Here is a 22,554-nt window from a genome sequence, read left to right as displayed (position 1 = left end):
AAGATTACTGACAGTGTGCTCAGACTTTAAAACATAAATGTAAACTTTTAAAAGCTTAAATCCAGTTTATCTAATTTCTTTCATAAAAATCTTCCTTCATATTCTGTCTAACCTCAGATCAGCCTAACCCAAGTTGAAATAAAAATTCTTGACTGCTTAGATTCCTGAAGATGTGTTTATGTGTTACCAATTGAGGCTTTTTTCACGTGTGCATTCAAATTCTTAGGGTGGGAGGAGTGTTAAAGTAAATTGCAGTTTGTGAAAAGTAGACAAAAAGAATTCAGGACATTTAAAACTGTAAAACTGTAAAAAGTAAATTTTTTGACAGAAGGAATGAAGAAGTATCAGAACTTAGCAACCAATGAAGAACTGCTACACATATGATTTATGACCAAGAAAAAATGCTTTCCTTGCCAAGTCCTTCCGAGGTAAATTCACTCACCCACCCTTTCTTGGGCCTTTGGCCCTTCTCCCTCACCAGAACCAGAAGGAAACCCAGCTCTATGGAGGAGAAATCAGTGAACTGACAATCTGAACCTGAGGTTATAGGCAGGCAGCAACAGAACTCTAGGGGATGGCAGGAGAAAGAGGGAAGAGACAGAGGGTTAGGATGGCCTAGTTGACAAAGGGAGCAGGGGACCCAAGAAGAGAGATTTTTGGATATCCACCTGAAGTAGACTCAGTATGTGGGAAGCAGCTGAAGGTGGATAAGAGGGAATAACATTGCACTTCCCTTCACACTTGTGTTTTTGGTTCTCTAACCATAAGATTTTTCTCTCATGAATAGCGGAAGCCTTTCATTACTCCTTCAACTCTTTTCAACCCTTTCACAGTTAAGGGATTATAGCTGGAGGTTTTAAGGCACTGACATTTTGATGCAAAATGAGGCAAATCCATGCAAATGGAAACCTGACAATTTTTCTTGGAACTGTCCTGATTTCAACTTTTAATATGAACAGTCGCAGAATTCTCTCAGGTTTTCCCAATCACAGAGTCAAATTCTTACTGTTTTATTATGATGCCTTTGAAGATCAACCAAAGTGAAACTTTACAATGTTTAAAAAAAATGACTAGGACACATTTTGACTCCAGCAAGTTGTGTAATTTAGAATGAAAAGGCTATATGCAACACTGAAATCAAGATGAAGTTACAAAGTGCACTTTTAAAAGGAACTGTAATAATATGTAAATGATTATGTGTCTGTGAAGTGGGGAGAGGGAACCTCAGTTTTTTAGTTCTGTTTTCTGACAATATTTCATTACCAGTATGTGGTGGAGTAACTGGCAAATGGTGTGGTTCAAAACCATTTGTGAAATAAATTAATCACCTCAAAAAAATCACAAGCTGATTTAGGAAGTGTTGGTGCCATTTTTACAAATCGTTCTGCCTGAAGAACCATTTCATACCTGGAAAATGCTAGAATTTATGGGATAGTAAAATGAAGATGAGTCAGCAAAAAAAAATCAAGAAGGAGAGGTCAAAGAAGAAACTAAGTGAACCAAGTGAAGCCAAGAAATAAAGAGATGTCAAGGGATGAAGCCCTAATCATGTCCATTGGATCTGCAAATTTCTAGGCTTCTAGGCATGGCAATGAAGGTGAGCATGACGGTTAAGAGACCAAATTCTGGAGCCAAACTTCTTGGGTTCACATCCCAGCTCCACGGCTTACACTGTGTTAAGTAATGTGGTGGCTTAACCTTTCTCTACCTCAGTTTCTCATCTGTGAAGTAAGGATACTGATGATACCTATGTCACAGAATTGATGCAAGGGCTATATAGTTCTTGAGCTAACAGTGCCTGTACATGGAGGATACCTGCTTTAAATGCAACTTGATGAGAAATGAGGGCTTATGCAGTCAAGTCATGATTTAGACCTGGAGTCTCCAACCCCAAGGTGCAGACTGGTACTGGTCTGCGGCTTATTAGGAACCAGGCCATACAGCAGGAGGTAAGTGGTGGATGAGCAAGCATTACTGCTAAGCTCTGCCTCCTGTCATTTCAGTGGTGGCATTAGATTCTCATAGGAGTGTGAACCCTACTGTGAACTGAACAAATGAGGGATCTAGCTTGTGCATTCCTTATAAGAACCAAATGCCCAATGATCTGAGGTGGAACAGTTTTCTCCCAAAACCATACCCCCAACCTTCCATGGAAAAATTGTCTTCCAGGAAACCAGTCCCTGGTGCCAAAAAGGTTGGAGACTGCTGATTTAGACAGTCCAATCAGTGTTATTCACTAGAGCTGTGATCCTATGTAACTCCCTTCATTTTTTTCTACCTCTGCTTCTTCATCTGTGAAATAGGAGTAATAAAATCAGGTTCTCATAGCTTGTGAGATACATACTGAAATATTTTTACAAGTTAGAAAGTGCAAAAAACATATGAAATTACTGTTAAATGCAAACACCTTCATAATTCTTTAAATGTGTACTTCTATGAATTCCAGAGGACCATACTATCTAATGTCTGAAGTTTCTGGCAGGGGTTTACATTCTTGGGTATCATTACAAGAATAAAAATACTACCCTAACAGTTGAAAAGAAAAACCTCCTTATTATTATTTTTTTAAGAACCTCATTCTAAAGGCAAAGATCTTTTGCCTTTTTGATATAGTTTGGCTGTGTCCCCATCCAAATCTTGTCTTGAATTCCCACGTGTTGTAGGAGGGACCTGGCAGGAGGTAATTTAATCATGGGGGCAAGTATTTCCCATGCTGCTCTCATGATAGTGAATAAGTCTCACAAGATCTGATGGTTTTATAAAGTGGAGTTTCCATGCACAAGCTCTCTCTTTGCCTGCTGCCATCCATGTAAGATGTGACTTGCTCCTTCTTGCCTTCTGCCATGATTGTGAGGCCTCCCCAGCCACGTGGAACTGTAAGTCCATTAAACCTCTCTTTCTTTTGTAAATTGCCCAGTCTCAGGTATGTCTTGTCAGCAACATGAAAACAGTCTAATACAGCCTTCAATCAGCCCTTTCTTTTGGGCCAAACTCCTCCTTCCATCTCTGCCTCTGAACTGAAGCAACTTCACAACTAGTGGTCAGCTGAAGAAGGTGCCTTAATGGAGCACCTGAAAGCATAACCCTGGATGCTGCAGGCCCTATTGAATCCTGGATTCTGAGGCTAAGGTCAATGGGACAGGATAGTATTTTGCTTAGCTGTCAAGATGCTTAAGTTAACTTCAACATTATATTTAGTATGTATGGAATTTGTTTTAACCATGGCATCATATCAGGGATATGTAAATCTAGAGGTATTTTTTTGTTAATCCACCTCTTGGTTGGTAAGACAAGCACTACCTTGTCTATAACCAGACAGTATATATGTTATCAGCTTCTTAGAGCATGTTTCTGCATTTCCCCAGTGTTACAGAAAATACCCATTTATAATTGTAAAATTCAAGATTCTTCCAGGGGGAACAAACATTCTACTTTGTTAAAGCAAATTCGTTAACACAAATAAGCATGCGCGTGCGTGCACACACAAACACACACACACATACACAGACGTACTGGGATTTTAAAATAATTTCTTTTTCTTGTTTTAGAACAGCATTAACTACCAGTATTATTTTTACAGTTTTGTACCATGATGCAGATCAGTTTTAAGGCAAGAAGGAGGATAATTTTAAAATGTGTTTCATATGGTCTGTTTTGCGTGGTAGGATAATCTGGATAAATCTTCCTTTGAGACATTCCTTTCATTTATCTCTTTGTTTCTGCAACAACCTCCTTGTTCTTCACCTCCAGGAGGACAAACTTGACTTTTCCAGGGATTTACAATTATTTCCAGATGTTGAGTAAAATACAAGATTGAAAGCACCATAATTTTCAAAAGTTCCTCACATCTTACATTTGTCCTTTATCTTTTAAATGCTCTGTTCATCATATTTTATAGAGTTATGTAGGTTGTAAGTCCTCCTGTGTTTGCTTTTGCATTCATATTTCACAATTTGCTAAGTTTACATCTATTTTTCCTCCTGTCATTGTCAGCATCCCCAGTGTCAATGGCTGAGTTCTTGATATTTTGTGTTCCTCCCTGAGACTTACTGAATTCTCTAATATGAAGACACTGAACATACTCTTGGTGTGGGTTTCTCAGTGATGAAGGGGAGAATCTCTCATCTGTGCTGCCTTCAGCAGCTGTGTAAATACAGCTGGAAACTTGAAAGTGGACAGGGTCAATTGTAAATCGGTTTCCTTTCCCTTATGTGTTTTGGAATGCTGTTCTGAGAAAAACGAGCTGTGAATTTTAGTGGAGCCCTCCTGACTTCAACTTTTATACACATATGTAAACAACCTTCTGGGTTTAGATAAAGCCCTGGACATATAACTTCTCTAGCTTCAGGCTCTTCCTCAGACTTGGCATTGTAGAATATCTGAAACCTCATAACAAATGCAAATATTACAAATCCTTTACTCTTCCACATGTTTGCTACAAGGGCGGTCTATTAGTTTCCCAGGGTTGCGATAACAAAGTACCACAGACCGGGGGCTTAAACAACAGGCATTCATTTCTTTACAGTTCTGGAGACTAGAATTCTGAGATCTAAGGTGTCGCTGGGGTTTGTTTCCTTGGTGTTAGATGTGTTTCTTCCCACATCTTCATGTGGTCGTCCCTCTATATGTGTCTGTGTCCTAATCTCTTCTTAGAAAGACACGAGTCACTTCAGATTAGAGCCCGACCATATGACCTCATTTAACCTTAATTATCTCTTTAAAGACCCTATCTCCAAATACAGTCACATTCTGAGGTACTGAGAGTTCAGATTTTAGCATGTACATTTTGGGGGTGGTGTGTGGGGGGAGGGGACACAATTCAGCCCATAACAGGAAGAAAGCATGAGGAAAAGGGAGCTGGTGATAAGAAAATTACTCAAAGATAGCTACTGGAACATCATTGAATATGTGGGTTATACATTCAATAGGTGTAAAATTGAACTCAATGTCACCCACTGATCCTCCCATAGGCACTTTTCTTCTTGTATTTTCTGTTTTAGGAAATACCATCATCATCCAAGCAGTCACAAAGCCAGAATCTAGAATCATGTTAGACTCTTTTCTCCAGCTAATCTCCCGTGCTTTGTGAACCCATAATGAGTCCTGCAGTTCTACCTCCATAATGCAGCTTGACTCCTTCCCTCTTTTCCTTTCCCATGGCCTTTATCTTAATTTGGGCCATTCATAATTACTCATGTGAATTACTCTAATATTCTCTGAAATTGAACTCATTTCCTCATTTCTGCCCCTTCTCCATGCTCAAATCCATCCTCCAAATTACTCTCAGAATAACCTTCCCTGGAAAAAAAAATCTTGTCACTTTCGGATTACATTTCTTCTACAGTTTTGCATTACTTTAAGAATAGCATTCAAATTTCTTAAGCATGAAATACAATTTTTTCCCTTCGGTCTGATTGGTTAAACTTAGGTCACCTGCTTATTAGCCCATTATCAGGTCCAATTCAATACACTGATTGGCTAAGATAATTAGAATCTATTCCTTGGGGTCACCTTCCCTGGATCTAGCAGGCTGTATGGGGAGGGATGGAGACCAGGACAAAAATCAAGATTTCGTTGAGAAGGAAGAAAGGGATAGTGGATGTTACATATGCGATCAACAATGTATCCTGCAATCTGTTCCTTCATGGAATTTATAGTCTAGTGGTGAAGACAGAAAAATAAAGTCCAAGTTTAGGTGTAGAGTGATAAGGACAAGTGTAGAGTTCTGTACCTGGTGCACTGTGACCACAAAGACTCCTTTCTAAATGAGATCAGCAGTTCAAAGAAAGTTTCTTAAAAAGGCAGTGATGCCTAAACTGAATTTGAGAAGAAGGAGCAGGAGTTAGCAAATTGAAGAAGTGGGAAAAGGGCCTTCCAGCAGGAGGAATAGCATGTGGAAAGGCTCAAGGGTTGTGCAACAGTGTAACTCACTGCAGAAGTGCCCTCATTCAATCTGACCAGAGAAGACAAGAGACGAGGCCAGAAGGAGAGGCGGGGTCCATCAGGAAACATCATATAAGTTTTGTTCTTTAAAGCAGTGTATAATACCTATTGCTACTGCATATGTAATGTTAACTTATATGCTAAACACCGTACACAGTCTCACATAATACAACAATTTGGCACTATGGTATAAACTCCAATTGAAAGATGAAGAAACTGAGACTAAAAGGTTAAATGACTTATCCAAGGCCACAGAGAGCTGGCTCTAACCACTTTTCTACTAAACTTTCACCTGGAACTCAAACTCATAGAACTGGTTACCCCAAGCAATGACACTGACCAAAAATTAATAAAGTTGCAGGAATATATAGATTTGAGATACATTTAGCTATAATCAGGAAATACTTGAGAATGACATATCTAAGGGAGAAGAAAAATCCTGTGTCTAAAGTACATCCTCTTCTACTGAGCAAATCCTCTGAGGGACTATTCTTTGGCATACTTGCCAGGGACAGAACCCAAGAATCAGGTTCTGACCCAGGGTTTTTATTTTCTTATACCATCTGGATGTCATCAGTCATCAGTCAAATTTCTTAGCTCATGATCTGCCCCTGCCTCTGCTCAGAAGGCCCTTTCCTCCTTCAACTTGCTGACTCTTTCTCATTCTTCACAAATTCAGTTTAGGCCTCATCTCCCTTAGCAAACTTTCTTTGAACTGCTGGTCTGATTTAGAAAGGAGCCCTTGCATCCACAGTGAACCCTGTGCAAGAACTCTACCATCATCCGTATCACACTGCACCTTAACTTTGGCTTTGGCTGTCTGGTTACCCCTTCACCCCAGACGACAAATTCCATGAAGATAAGGACATTGCCTACTTCCCTTTCCTCCTCCCTACGAAAATCCTGATTTGGGTCAGGTCTCTGTCCCTCTTCAATGCAGTGCACATAACTCAAGGGAGCTACCTCTTTCCACCTCAGGAAATGGATCTGATTGTTCGAGCTAGTGGTTCTCAATCAAGGATGAGTCTCCCTTACCCCTTGGAACATTTGGTAGTGTCTGGATACATATCTGGTTGTGACAACTGGCGTTTCTTACAGGCATCTGATGGGTAGAGGCAGGAGATGTTGTTAAACATTATACTATGCACAGGACAGCCTCACCCTCCATCCTCACCCCGTTAAAGAATTATCTTGTGCCAAATGTCAATATAACTGAAGGGTTGAGACATCTTAGCTGAAGTCAATCTTTGTGTGACTTTGCTTCCTGACTGGTAATGGCTTAGGGATAATTATGTGCCCTAAATGATCAATCAGAGTGAAGTGAAGGACTGATATTCTATGATTGAGAGAGAGATGATAAGGTTAGAAAGTCAGACTATGGTCACATTGTGGCAAAATATGGCCTTTATCCCATAATGGAGCAGGGGATACCATGATTAAAAAGAAATTTTAGAAGAGTGGGTCTACTGTACCACCTACAGGATAGATGGAAGAGGGCAGAACATGGCAGCTAGGAGGACTGTGAGACAGCTATAGCTACAGTTTGAGTGAGGTGACATGGTATGAGTTTCTCATATATCCTTAAGTGATTAGCACAGCCCCCTACACCTAGAGGAGACTCAAGAATGTTTCTTGGATAGTTGGATGATAACCGTTTTCTGGAACACAACAGATAAATAAGCTATGAATCTGACCCAGTGTTCTTAATACTTAAAAATCTGTCACCTGAATGTCTATCATTACAATGAAGACAAATTGGCCAAGAGAGGTGGCTTGTGCCTGTAATCCCAGCACTTTGGGAGGCCGTAGTGAGGATTGCCTGAATCCAGGTGTTTGAGACCAGGCAACATGGTAACATGGTAAGACTCCATTTCTTTTCTTAAAAAAAAAAAAGAAAGAAAGAAAAATTAACATTTCTCTGTGAAAGAACATCTTAAGGAAGTTTTACATAAACATTAAAGTCCCTGTGTATGTATGCGTGTATATGTATGTTTCCTTGTAGAAGCAGCTTTTGAACAAATATCACTGGGATAGATTTTTGGTAGTCTGATTTGATGGTGCGCCCTTGGGGTTCTTTTCCAGCCTAACCCTGAGGTGAATGCCAAAGATCTCAATGTTGAGGTGCCTTTGAGCAGCATGTTGGGGTTCCAGACTTGCAGATCAGCCCCCAGGCGTCTCCCCTCTCCCACCACCCAGCCTACGCCTTACACCTTCCTTCCAGTACTTCCCTAGCTGGTGAACTGGCCTGAAAGGGTCAAGGGAATTTGTTGAATTTTATATCTCTTCCCTTTGTTCCTAGCTATGGCTGCCAAATCATCTTATTTTTGCAGGAAAATTACTGTGATGTTTTAGATTAATTCAGAGCAGCTTTCAGTGGGCTCCTTAAACATCACACCTAATAGGTGTCTAATAGGCATTTGTTGTGGCAATGGCTTTGAGGTTTTAAAGGTGACCTATAGTCCCAGCAACAAGCATACAGAGAACTCAGTGCATTCTTTTAGAATTGTGAGTGTAAAGTATTGCTTTTTAAGATTTGCTATTTCTGTACCCAGTATGTTAAATCTAAAACATCAGACATTCTGTAAACACGTTTAAAAATTGAGTTTTGTATATTTGCCTTATTTTCTTTGTTACAATGGAAAACACTGCTTTCAGTGATTAGGGGAAAAAGTGGATGGCAAATTTAGAAGACACTATGATCCTTTATATCTTTTTTTCTTGGAAAGGCAATTTAATTAGGAAATAATCTTCTCCTCTAACATTTGACAGTTACCATAAAATGATATCCTGCTTTGTTGGCAACAGAACCAGTTTATTTGAGTTTGTTGCAAAATTTTGAGCTATTACATTACTATGAAAAGATAGATTTTAAATAAGAAAGACGAGTTTACAAAACTCAAATGGCAAAGCACTTTATTTTTTAAAGCAATCCTCGATTTTAAAAAGTACAATTTCAGAGGGGCAGGCAGTCGGAGAGCGTGTAGGAAAGGAGAAGGAAGCACCAGGGGAGTATGTCTTGGGCCGATCACGCCAGGCCGCAGCTCTGGCTGGCTGTGCGCGTGTGACTGTGTGCACGTGTGTGTGTGCACGCGCAGCCACAGGACCTCTGGGCCCGGCCTTCGGGGGCGCTCCCCGCCCCGGGCTTCCCCGCGGAAGGGAGTGGGGCGCGCGTACCCAGCTGAGGGGCAGGGTCCGACCCGAGGCCGTGTGCAAATGCATGCTTCGCGGACTCTTTGTGTGTCTGAGCGCAGCTCCGCGCCGCCGCAGGCACCATTTTCTGCTTCGCTCAGGACAGGCACATAAAAGGAAGGCGGCTGCCGCCCGTCGCCGTCCTCTTTTCCTCAGATGCCCTCTGCTGCAGGTTTATTATTACAGTACGGGCCGCGCCGCCTCTCCCCACGGCCCTGGCGGGCCGCCGGGCTGTGCAGCACCCTGGCCGCCTTCACGCCTGGCGCGCCCCCAAACCGCCTCCTCCGCCTCCTTATTTGTCTGAAAAGCAACTGCACGTCGAGGCGGAGAGGCTGGCCGGGGGCGGGGAGGAAGGCCGGGGGTTTGCGCGCGCCGTGCTCCCGGGGCGGGGCCGGGGCGCAGAGCTGCGGGTCCGCTTTGTCTTCCCCGGGCGCCGCGCGGTGCCGTGGGGGCAGCGCGGCGAGCGGGGCGCCCGGGGCGCGGGTGCGGGGTGTCGGGGCGCGCGCGCCTGTTGGCCGCTCGCCGACGGGGCCCAGAGCCGCCGATTCCTGCCGAGTAAGCAGTCTGGCTCCTAGGCGGCTGCACAGTGGCAGCAAGGCTGGGGCGCTGGCTCCGCGCCAGCTCCATCAGAATTAGCTCATTGTTCACTAGCACACTAGCGGGAGAGAGAGGGAAAGGGAGAGAGAGAGACTCTTAGAGAAAGAGAGACACACACACACACTCTTGGAGAGAGAGCGCGAGGCAGGGAGATGATCTCCTCCTCCTTTTTCCAAGGCTGCACTTCTTGGAAGTGAAGCCGGTTTGGGTTTTGTTTCCCTTCCCCCTCCTCCCTCCTCTTCCTCCACCCCTTTCCCCTCCCCCTCCCTCCCCCATCCCCCCCTCCCCCCCAGGCTGTCTTTCTAGCATGTTGCCCTTTTTCAACCACATTTGTGTTTCAGGTGTAGAGAGGAGAGAGAGTGAACAGGGAGCGGGGCTTTTGTCTGTAAGTATATGCCATTCCTATCCCCGGCTGGGAGCGCTGCTTTCTCTTTTGTGTCGATTCCTTGCCGTTGCTCTTAGCTGGACCCTTCAACCCTGCAGAGTTCATGCTTCTTCCCTCTAAATTTTAAAGAGCTGAAGCGTGTACCTTGGAGAAATTCTGGCATTTTGGTCGTGCTGCATTCAGGCTTAACTTGGGTTTTTTCTAAAATGCACAAGTTCAGAGGGAGAAATGAATTCTTTTGGGAAGGGGTGGGGTTTTGTGCTTGTTGGTGTGGTTAATTTTGTTCTTGCTCCTAAAGCCTTGTTAGAAACTGTTGTGTTTCTTTGCATTAAATGCACTTTGGTGCATGCAAGCTTTTCCTCCCTTTTTATAAAATGAATTTGTGTCCCTCCGCCCTAACACTTGATTACTCTTTCAATGCTGCTGCTTCCGAGGGTCTTCTTAGGCATTCGATCTTGCAGCACTTTTTTCTGCATTTTCTTATAAAGCAGTTGAACTTTGGCGGGGAGGGCCTTAAAAATAAATGACTGTTTTTTTCTTGGTGATAATAATAATCTGATTTGCATTTATGTGTATCTATAACATTATAGGAAAACTCTAAGAGCGAATGATACCCTTTTTGAGAACTTTTAGTTTCTTCATTCATCTTAATTTTGTCATAACTGTGTTAACAAAAGAGCGGTCTTCTGATAATATAAAGGTTGAGGGTATATTACTGCAGCAGTATGTACATTAATGTTTATTTGGTTTAGGGAGAAGGACATAATGGTGTATATTCCTGACTCCCCCCATCCCCCCCCCCCCCGCCGTGTAGGTTTTTTTTTTTTTTTAAACACGGAAGGTTATGTAATGCAGTGCCATTTCCAAAAATATCCACTCTGAGGCATTACACTACACGGTGGAAGGCTGATTCCTATTCTGTCGTCTTGATTGCAAATATACTGCCAGTAGTATGTCTGGGAACAAAGAGCAGCCAGAAAACAATCTATTTTTATCACTTGGTTCTACTTTTAAGTTGCTAAACCTTTTGAACTCATGCAATTTAAAGATGAACCAAACACTAAGAATAGCCCAGGACTCTGCAAAGCCAAGTACCAGGGATTCCTTTGTCCCTTAGTTAAGCCTATAGGCCACTTGGAAAGCTCTTTCAGAAATCCCAGTAGTTAACAATAATTTGCATGTAACTTATCTTAACCACAGAAAATGGTTATTCGTCTGTAACCTCTAAAGAGGCATTTTTCGTTTGCTGACCTGTGGTGAGGCGATGTGTCTACTGTATTTAAACATATTTTGCAGGTTGGTCTCCCTGGACTGAAGAGAGGGAGAATAGAAGCCCAAGACTAAGATTCTCAAAATGGTAAGACTTGGTCATCAGAGGAGATTCTCAGTACTTCTTACCAGTCTGTTACATATAAATATCAACCACCCATCTTCATCCGCCTCAACCCTTCATTGTTCTACACCCCATCTGACCTTTAAAAGGTTCTATCTCCAGCTCCTGGGAGCGTTGCAGTACAGCAATTTATGTGAATTGGATGTGGCAAATTAGTTCTTTTGACTTGCAATTATTTTGAATAGAAAACTAAAATTCCTCTTTCAGAAGTGAGGATTTATTTAATTTGAACAACAGAAATTATTCGGTTCTCTAAGAAGAGTGATGTGTTGTGACACGCATGGAGGTGGTGACAGCAGTAGGGCTCAAACAAAGCCTTGGGTCTTAGAGCTAGCCCCAACTTATCCAAAACTAAGGAGTCTGTCTGGCTGATCAAACAGCTACTGTATATGCTATCCTTTAAAGCAATATAGATGAAAAGCATGAATTTTTATATTAATGTACCCCATCTATTTAAATGTAATTACTGTTAGTTTTCTTGATTTATAACTTCATTTATGAGAGACATGTACTCAATTTTAGAAGTCAAGCATGTTAACCTCTAAATAAAAATATAACCATTTCTGACAAAGCTTAGGATCCACAGAGAATGCAGTTTAATGTTTGATTACTGATTAAAGAAACAGAAGGAATACACATTAAAAGCAGCTGAATAAGTATATTAATCATCTATGAAAAATTTCCTCTTTGGAAATAAGATGAACTAAAAAAATAATAGAAATGTCATAAAACTTTTTAGTGAAGTACAGCGTGTCCTACTGCAGATGTTTATACTCTTTAAAACACCTCTTTGTCACTTAGAATGTGTGATATCCAAATTTAGTTTTAGTTTTTTTCTTTGAAACGAGGGTGGAATTTAATGAATCAAAATTCAATCCGATATCTTTGATGTTTTCTTTGAGAACAACCCAAGTATAAGCTTCCAAGGAGAAAAATGAATCAGGCAGTTAAATGAGTTCAGTTTGATTTTTATTAACAAGTGTTTTATTTTTTATGTATGCGTCACTTGTCATTTCAACAAGTGGGTGTCAAAGCACCACATGGACCTTGTTTGAAAGTGATCAAATTAAGGAACTTGAGGTAGAAAGACAAAAGAAGTGAACATAAAATTAAGCTAATCAATGGATTTTGTGCAAATGGTTCCTAACTTCATATTAAATTCTTAATTAGCTGTTGTCATAGAATAATAGGATGGTAATAAAATCAACTGCTGTAAAGTATTTGTGTTTACTTATTTTTTACTGTGACTGGCCACATCACCTTGCCTCCAAGCTCTTTGTCTCAGAACCTTACCTACTTTCTGTGACCATAAATAGATCACAAAGGTTTCATGTATGTTGCAATATGTCAGGTGACCAGTTTAAACATAAATATGACTATGGACCCTACCAAAACTAACTCTATAGATCAAGCTCAAAGAGTAAGATATCATGTTTCTGTAGTAGAATGAGCTTTGTAGAAGGTAAGCATGCCTGCCAAAGCTGAGAGTGGAAGTTGGAACCATTTGAATGCAGAAAAGCAAATGCAAATTATTATTACGTGTTAATTTTTTTGCAGTTGTCGTTTATGTATGGTGGCAGAATGGGAAATCACAATTTGTTGCTCCTGGAAGGATTTTTACTCATGAAAAAATTCTTACAACTTTTTGGTGATCCTTTCATCAAGATGTCAGTCCCTTTTGGCACAAGCCCATTGCCTGAAATGAAACCACTGACAGTTATTGTCTGTGGGTGATTCCAAGTAACTTTCTAGCAATTCTCTTTTTCCGGAAAGTCTGAGATCTTAAAAGTCTTTGCACATATTAATGTAAAAAAAGATTTCACTTTTTTTTTTTTTTAAGAAGTGATATTAGAGGTGTCTTGTATCTCCTCTTTCTCCCTTTTGGCAAAATCAAGTTAGTTTTCTTTCCTTGATTAAAACTGGAATTACTTTGTGGACCTCTGTAACTGGCTTACTTAGAATGAAGACTTAGCCCACATACAGTAGAAACTGCTTCTAGTGAAGCAGTAGATTTATCTCCTGGACACCTCTAGAAAATACATAAGCATGGCTTTTCTGTTAAACTTGCATTTCCAGTTACATAATTTCAAACGCTAAAGAGGATCTAATTTCAGTATATTTTACCTATTTAGTAAAGGGCTTATTTCAAATACAAATTTATAATCAGCTCATTTTAGTGTAAGAAATTATTTAGTAGATTCCAGAATTCATAACACAGTGACTCAATATCTAGACTTTTTACATACCTAAAATGTTAATGTTTTACAACAATAATGTGGAGACACTTAAGGATTCTCGAGTGCCTTCTGTATCATCCATATATATATATATAAAATCTATATATATCATCTATATATATATAATCTATATATATCATATATATAATCTATATATATCATATATATATATATATATATATAAAATGAACTTGTGCAGCTCTAGGAGGCACCAGTCACACTGTGTTCTGTGTATGGGCCTCCTTGAACGCCACTGCACGGAGTGCTATTTACATAAAGTTGTGCATGGTGGCACCTAGGGTTGTGCAGCTCAAGAGTACTGTTAAAAGTGTCAATTTTGAGTGTAGTTTGCTGTATCTTAGTTGAACGGAACATTTTTTTCAATAAGTCATTATCCAACTTTTTGTTTTCTAGTAAATATGCCTCTCCCACCCCCACATTTTTGTGTGTGTTTTTTTTTTTGCAATTAGTAGGATATTAAGTCTTCAGCATTTCTTTAATTTACATTTGGCTTTTTGCTGAATTTTAATTGCTATGATTGTATTTTACCTGAGTTCTATTTATTTAGGTATTCTATTTTAAAGGTACTTGCTTTGGATAAGTTAATGAGAAGAAAACAGTTCAGAATGAATAGATGATCCTATTGAATAGTTTGAAAAAATAAGTTATTTAATCCAATGTCAAGGTTAAGCCTGGTTTTCAACATGATTGCCTTCTACACAGTAAACTTGCCTCTCAGTGTGTGTGTGCCATGGACTCACAGTGACATAAGCATGGGCTCATTATGTTGTAACAGAGACCTAGGAATTGGAACAATATAAGTTCTCTTTAAGACTGATGCTGAGCTTTTAAAACAGATGAGTTGACTCCATTGTACCATTCATAGAGCTCTGCTTTCTGTACAGTTTGTGAAGTGGCATTCATGGGCTTACAAGAAGACTCTTTCAATAATCTCTCCATTAACATAAGGTTTCCTTGTTTAAAGAAAAAGACAAAGATTGGGGAGGGATGCGGTCCTATTCATAGCTTGTACCATTGGGCTTATAATGTAAATATACCAGTTGCTCAGTGACTCTTGATTGTGGAGATGCTGAAGAGTACGTAAGAGAATAATTTTATATGGTACTGTCTTTTTCACCACAGTTTGCAGTGAACAGTGAGGGAGAGAATTGGGAATCGTTTGAGGAATTAGGACAGTGGAGATAGTCTATTTGGGTTAAGCCCAGTCCAGCTTCCTCTTGAGCTATAGAGATAATTCAGGTAGGAAAAGGTATTTGAGCAGCAATCTTAGAATAAACAGCTGTTCCGAGTATCATTCCATTTTAACCTGATACAGTTCTTTAAAAGATGTAAATCAGATCATCATCATAAATACATTGAGGAAATTTACTTTGTTTTAAATCCTGAGATGAATACTTCTAAAATAGGAAAATATACTTCTAAAATAGGAATACTCTGCTAAACCAAATGAGTAAAACCCAAATTTATACATGGCTATTAATGAATTTTATACTTTGAAGTATTAATTTACTTGGTCAGTTAAAGACCTGATGTGGCATTCAGATGCACTGGGCTGACTGGGGATCCTTGGCGTAACTTCCTGGTCCTACATTTTTTTTAATTAGTGCTGTTCCTGTTTGGAAAGTCTTTTAAGGCCATATCCTCGTAGCCAAAGTGAAATGGAGGGTTGAAATAATTATCTGAATAATTATGCTCAAAAAATTGATTTTGTCTGATTCATCTTGGTAATTCCAAATGTTGCTGGAGTGATGTAGGAGTGAAGGATTTGCCTGAATTATCTGTATAATTCCCGTGTTATACAAGAAAAAAAACTAGGGATAAGGAAATCTTACCAGCAAATCCAATTTGAATATACCAGAGGAAAATGTATTGAATGTACTTGGATTATGTCATCTTGGTTGATAAAGATGTATTACAATATATCAATTTTAAAGGCTCCTCTACTTTGTACTGGATAGCAGGTTAATCATAAATTCTTAGTCCACATCTGTAGAAATTATGATTGCTAAAAATATTTATTGGGTGTAAATTTATTTGAAATAGATTTTTCTAGAACATATTTTGTACCTAGGAAGAGCTTCACAAATAGTTCATCTCAGTGGTTTAAAAAATAGCAGTGATCCTGAAATTGATCTGTTAATGCAAAAGTATTAACAGCCCTAATGGTTTGGGACTTAAGCATTAACATGGCTCTCAGCTAAATTCTAAATATCAGTTCAGTTATTAGTAGTAATACCATGGTATTAACCAGGATGGCATTATTTGTTAGTTGGATCATATGCATTTCTTCCCTTGCTCAACTAAATTATAGTCCCCAGAAGGTTTATAAACTTCATATAGTGCTTGGTAAAGTATTAAATATATGGTAGAAGCTCAACAAATATTTCATCTATGCATATTAACATCTATTAAGTTGAATTTTTTAAATTCATTCTTAATGATTTAATCGTGTTTAGTTTTTGTGAACTAGAAGTAATTTGTATCCCAAACCTCTTTTTTAAAAGAGGTAGGAAGCCTAAATGAATGCAATTTTAGTTTACACAGAAAATTATTTTCCGTTATTAAAGGGATAAAACAAAATGCGGTGAAACCATAAGGTGTGGCACTTGCCAAAAGAACGTGACTTGCTATGGCTAACCTTTCCCAGCTTCCAGAGCCACACTCTGGCAATGTGGTGCAATGCCATCTCTCTGGGTTGGATCCAGCTATAGTATTTAAAGCTCACAGCAGCTTTTCCTGCAGCCTGGACCCAAGAGGAGCTTTACTCCCAGTATTGGAACTTTCTAGCCTTCACTTAGTTCAGTAGAATCTGTTTCTGTGATTCTGTGATGTGCAGCAAACTTAACAATGTAAAACAGTATAGTCTAGTGCTAAATGGTACGAATGATGTTAGTGAGGACTGGGGATTGGGGATAGTGGAAAACTTATATTAAGAAGGTAGAAATTAAGCTGGAGCCAGAAATAGCAAATATATGGCTATCTCCATCACTGACTTTTATACCTGTGGGAGACATTGCTAATCAACCTTGACACTCGTTATTATTCAGCTTGAGTATGATTTCAAAATCCTCAATACAGTGTTCCAGGATGCCATTAACAATTGATTGGAGTTGGCACAAAATTTGAAACCTAGAAGTGGACTATTTGCTCCTTGAGAGTAAGTACTATGCTTTATTAAGCTTTTTATTTCTAGGACTTAGGACCAGTCCTTATTTGAGTGAGTGAAGAATTAAGAATATTTGGGTAGATTTAGATGAGAGAGAGGAATATTCCAGATAAAAGGAGTGCATTAGAGAGTTAGGCTTGCAAGAGTAAGCATAATACCTTTTTACTATCGTAGGGGAGATCTTCCTCCCTGTTTAGGACCTCTGTGCTGTCAAGGACAGACCTCAAAAACTAGACCTAGAAGTCAAGGACTTCATGTGCTAAGCAATAGGAAGCCCCTGAGCAGGCATCTTAGAGATGGCCCAGGGCTCTCACTCAGGTTACCAGCCTGTCGTAGGTTCTTTGCCTTTTGATTGTGCTTAACAGGAAAGAACACACACACTCACTCACTTACACTTTCTGGTTAAAGGTACAGCTTACTTTATTGCTCCCTCTCACTCCCCTTAGGCTGGGGTGGAATGGTGGAGAGTAGAAAGGTCTCTAGCTAGAAGGAACTGGGAAGGGAAAAGGGAACATGCTTATCTTCTTTTTCTTGAGAAAGTGGCAGCACTTTCATTGGCAGATCCCAGCAGGTTCAGCAGTGTCTGCTTGGCCAGAGAGGATGTTGCTGCCTTGCAAGCTCCCCGATAGAAGGATCATGCTTCCCTCCTGTGAGGCTGACTGGGTGCTGTCATGTGCTAATCAGTTGCACCCCCATGTACCCAGCTGCTTTTCTCTTTCCATTTCTTCCCGATTAACCATACTTACTGAAAATGTAAGCCAACACTTATGTCATCACAATAAAATTGTTTGCAATTTGAGGCCTACATGCTGTTACTAATGTAGTCAGTAGTCTGGTGACCAACCAAAGAGAATCTCATCACATGATAGACGAAAATCGAGTAAAGCCAAGTCCAAGAGGGATTTTTTTTTTTTCCTCCAATCTCTTATAAACAGCACAGAATGTTACCTTGGAATGCATCAGCTGCAAGATTTTCAACATGAAATGATGTGACTAGCTCTTTTAACCCCTTTAGATGAGGTGGTACTTGTCTGTAAATCTCTCAGTAAAAGTGACATAGGTAAGCATTGCTCTTTGAATTCTTTATGCCTTCTCCACCTCATACCTTCAAGTAATTTTTTTTCACCTGCTATGTTTAGAACTTCCAAAGTTTTATTTCTATGGCTTGACAGATAAGCCAGGAACTATATGAATTAATCCTTTATTTCTAGCCATAGTGGATTATATTTTCTTACAGGGACCAGGCTACTTCTTATTCTAAACTGCCCCAGGATTCCCTCCTTCTGTGCCTTTGCTTAACTTGGTTCTAGAAGGAATGCACCTCCTGACAAAATAAAGCCATTCTTCAAGACTGAATTTGAATGGCAACTCCTCTCTGAAACTCACCATAGTACATCCCGCAGGAATCTTATGTTCCTCTGTATACTTATCACACGTTTAACTTTCTTCTTGTGGCTGGCTTATTTCTGCATTTTGTTCTACTCTCCAAGGTTGTATACTTGATACAAGAATATTGACCACTTAGTAACTGAGCAACACCTTTCCCTTTTTGGTAGCAGTTGAGGCTGTGATGCCTCTTTTTTTTTTCCATTTCCTCTATCAGTGGGATGGTGAATTCAGATGTAGAAAAGTTTCATTACTGAGAGAGAACTTCCAGTAATGAAATTGTAGAGAAATTGGTGTTCTCTTTCTACAAAGTGGTTTGGTGTTCTCTTTCTACAAAGTGAAAGAAAACTCTAACCTTCATTGACATTTCCTAATGAGACCTTGGAATAGATCCCACACCATGAACCAGTCTGATCTGTGCTCCCATACCTAACTAGGATCTGGCACATCCTCAGTGATCAACAACTGTCTGCGGAATAAATGAATGAGTCAGTGGTCATAGATACATGACAATCTGTTATTTCTGGGCAGGACCAGGTGGCCCACTTTGGTATCATACAATGAGTTATGGCCGGACACTGCACTGCTGTGATAGCTCGGTTGTAAGTCAGGCAGTCCAGGAAATGAAATGAACAGACACTGATGAACAATTTAGTACTGAAAAGAGCCCTTCAGTGAACATTTTAGAAGGCTCAAATGTTTGGGAAGTAAGGGGGAAGAGTTAAGTGAGATCTAAGCCCACTACAAAAACAACTCCTAAAATTCTGTGTTCCTTTCTTTTGCACTCCTTTAGGCAGAAGAGGTCCTGAGAGTCCAGAAAGCTAGGTTGGTATGGTCTGATGAAAAAGGAGTATCACTTTAGGGTAGTGCCACACATCTTATCCAGAACATTGGCTGTGGGGCGCCATTATGCATGAGGGTATTAATGGTGCTTTTCCAGCAGGCAGCACAGTTTGTCTCAGTAGTCTGACTGAGGCAGTCATGACAGTAGAGCAAATCTGCCCTGGTTTCACAGGGTAATGAAATCTTTTAAAGTAAAATTATTGCCTATTATTACCTTAGAATGGTTTCTAATCGAAGCTTTTTGCCTTGAAAGTGTTATGATAATCTAGCTAGAGATATTTTAAAATCCCTGATTTTAGACTGCTTGGTTCAGTGTTCCTCCTTATTTTCGTAGAGCAAAATATAAATACAACTTATATTCAAGAAGGAGAAGAGTAAATAACATAAGAGAATGTGGCATGAAAGGAAGGTCTGTCTAACCCTTTTCACTGAAATTTGGGAACCAGAGCCATTGATTGGAAAGGAAGGGGGAATAGCCAAGTAGTTGTTGCCAATAAAAATGCCAAGCCAAAGACTCACCAATAGGTAATTAAAACAACAGGGATACTCATAATGTGCACAGAAGTTTTGCTGTGGCTGCCAGCTCCAGTTCTTCTCTCCCCCATCCCAGCTGTTACTCAGATCACCATCACACACCATGTCCTTTGATTACTGGGGCAGGTAACAGCCTTCCTGCTGAATTGAGTTTGATACAATTCCAGCAAGGAAAAGTACTACAGTCCAGTGGCTGAAGAAGGAGAAATCTACAAAAGTTGTTTTGTTTAAAACGGGTCCAGGCATTCTGAGGACACTTTCATTGGATAAAGTTGGTGTCTGATATAGAACTTATTCTTGGACAGGAAAGAGTAGAAATTAGGATAAGATACTGCTGCTTTGCCAGGCAACTTTCGGACTATCAAGGGAAAACTAGTCAGTATTTATATGGATAAAACTTATTGACTAAGGTGCCTATAAACATGACCCAAGTAAGGGTTTGATATTAACTATTTCCTCCACGAAGTACTGTTTCATGCCTCCCACACAGTCATCCTAGTGAAAGCCACCCAAAAGGCTCATTGGGACCATGATGTCAAAGTCTGTTCTTGTGCTCATTTGCCAGACATTGTTGAGTGTCAGTAGATCAGTGTGCCATATGGGTTAGGCAGCACATGGTTGAACACTTAACCTAGTGCCTTCTGCATCAGAGGAACTCAGTTAATAGTAGCTTAAAGAATGAATGCTGCGCAGGGAATGTACCCACTGTTTAAAAGCATGCACTATCGGAATTTCAGTTGTGTTGTTAACAGAATTAGAATTTGAATAGATAAATCATATTAACTAGCCCACCCCTTTCCTGAATAGACTTTGGTGGCTTAGTTTGAAAAAATCTTTTTGAAAAAGTATTTTCTTTGCTACTTTGATATTTCCAGCCCAAACTAATGGGACTTACTCTTTGATAAGATGCTAATTGTATAGGATTAAAAACCGCCTATGAAATATTCAATACCTGCAGAATATACTTAGTAAATATTTCTTTATTAATTGACCGGGTAATTGCGATTATATACCGAGCCAATTTAGTTAATATAGGATCAAAAATTCTGTCCGTATCTCTGAGCCCTTATCCTCACAATTTTAGTCCTTTATTAATTGGATTTAACTTTTCCAAAGCCTGGATGCTGTGGAGCAGAACTGAGTCTCCATTTCTTACTGCCCTGCCCTGCCCTGTGGAGTCTTGGGTCTAAAATATATATCATGAAATGCCCTGGCCTTGCATATTTTTTTCACTTCTTGATAATAGAATCTTAAATTGTTCTGATCTTGTCATCAAGGTCTGGGAGACAAGTCTCCACATCTTTTCATTTAGTCTTTATTAAACCTGTTTTTCCTTTTTTTTTAAAAAAAATGAGAACCACTTTTTGAACTTTAATTTTACTGTATGAGGCTTGACTGTCTACACTTGGCACAATCAATTCAATCAGAAATCCAATTAAATTTGTTCTTTGCATCATAGAAACAATTCATCTGATAATCATTGTGAATTTTTACTAAATTGATAAGCTATTATGTTGTTTAGATGAAGTCAGAAGGTCACCACATCTTTGACTGTGATTGAATACAGTACTCTACCTGCAATATGAGGATCAAATACAGCATACCTAATTATTTGCTATTTGATACCTTTAAGATGTTAATAATTAGTTTGTTGCCCCATCTGCATCTTTCCATTTGTCCATCTTTAGAACTGGCTGGATTTCTAATACATTAATTAAAGGTTTCCAAATGGAGTCTGGTTAAATTTATTTTTCTTCCTGAATTTATCATTCTTAGTAGTTTATATACTGCCTCTCTTGTCTGAAAAGTGTTTATTTTCTTCAATTGAGAGGAACAAAAACACTTCATATTTTTATGCAGTATATGGTTTGTGTGTCTGCAGATCATTGATAAAATATTTTTTAACTAAGCAGTTTGTTTTTAAATTGAGTTAACATTTTGAAAAGCAAAGTTACAGGGAACAGGATTTCAAATGCATTTGATGAAAGAGAAAGCTATACTGAATTAGATTGTCTATTGGTAGCCATCTGAGAAGGAACTGTTTGAGAGTTCATTTGAGGGTCATATAAAACAATCTGGTTTCTCAGCAAATGCATTTTGTTATTAGCTGCAATGATGCTACATATTTATATTGTGCTGGACCTTTCCTTCCAGGGAACACTGAAAAAAGAAAAAAACTGTGGTTACTAGTATTGCTTGGGTTTAATTAGATCCAAAGTCTTAATGTAGCCAAGCCAAAGTTGTTACTCTAAGACTGGTCTTTCCTCCATGACTGTAGCAACACATGAACACTGGAGACCTTGGGCAGGTTCCCTGACTATTCTCCCTCAGTGTTCTCATCTGTAAAATGGTGACGATGATGATAATGGTAGCCAGCACAGATCAGCTTACTTATGTGCCTGATCCTGTTGCCAGCGCTTTATATATATGGGTTTATTTCTTCCTTGCGGTAACATTGTGAAGATTAAATGAGTGCACCTGGAAAACATGCCCAAAGTTAACAAAACATTATAGTGGATTGTATTATGCATTTCTACAGAAAACTATGGGTTCCCGAATTTACATACTCTGTCTCTGTGGGTTCCAACTACTCCTGTTTATTGCTCATAGTTCCCTTCTTTTGGAGAAGTATAGTTGTGGTGTTTGATTTACAATGGAAGAAAGACTGAGGGGAAAAATCTGTGGCTGAGGTCTTCTCTTGTTGGAGAATACAGTCAGAATTTGGAATGAAGGCCTGAGTTTCCACTACTACCTTTTTCATATTAAACTACCGATGATTCTTTTTCTAGGGAACTTAAGCCTCTAGTTTGGCATTCTTTTCGCAGATATTTTCACAACTCTTGAAGCCTGTGTTTCTTGG

General features: G+C 39.5%; 1 protein-coding gene across 3 annotated transcripts in view; it reads left to right on the top strand.

The window, feature by feature from the left end:
• The first annotated feature begins 9,024 nt into the window (after positions 1-9,024).
• NREP (neuronal regeneration related protein) overlaps positions 9,025-22,554 on the top strand; it is a 28,971-nt gene continuing 15,441 nt past the window's right edge. The window contains exons 1-2 of one of the 3 annotated variants that reach the window (XM_054555176.2): positions 9,025-9,317; positions 10,071-10,114. In XM_054555176.2, coding sequence (XP_054411151.2) covers positions 9,161-9,317; positions 10,071-10,114 — 201 coding nt within the window. In that variant the 5' untranslated portion in view covers positions 9,025-9,160. 3 annotated transcript variants of the gene reach the window in all.

Source organism: Pongo abelii, chromosome 4 (assembly GCF_028885655.2).
Source record: "Pongo abelii isolate AG06213 chromosome 4, NHGRI_mPonAbe1-v2.0_pri, whole genome shotgun sequence".
Classification (NCBI taxonomy): Eukaryota; Metazoa; Chordata; class Mammalia; order Primates; family Hominidae; genus Pongo; species Pongo abelii.
Note: the sequence above shows the minus strand (reverse complement) of the source record. Positions and strands in the feature narration are given on the sequence as shown.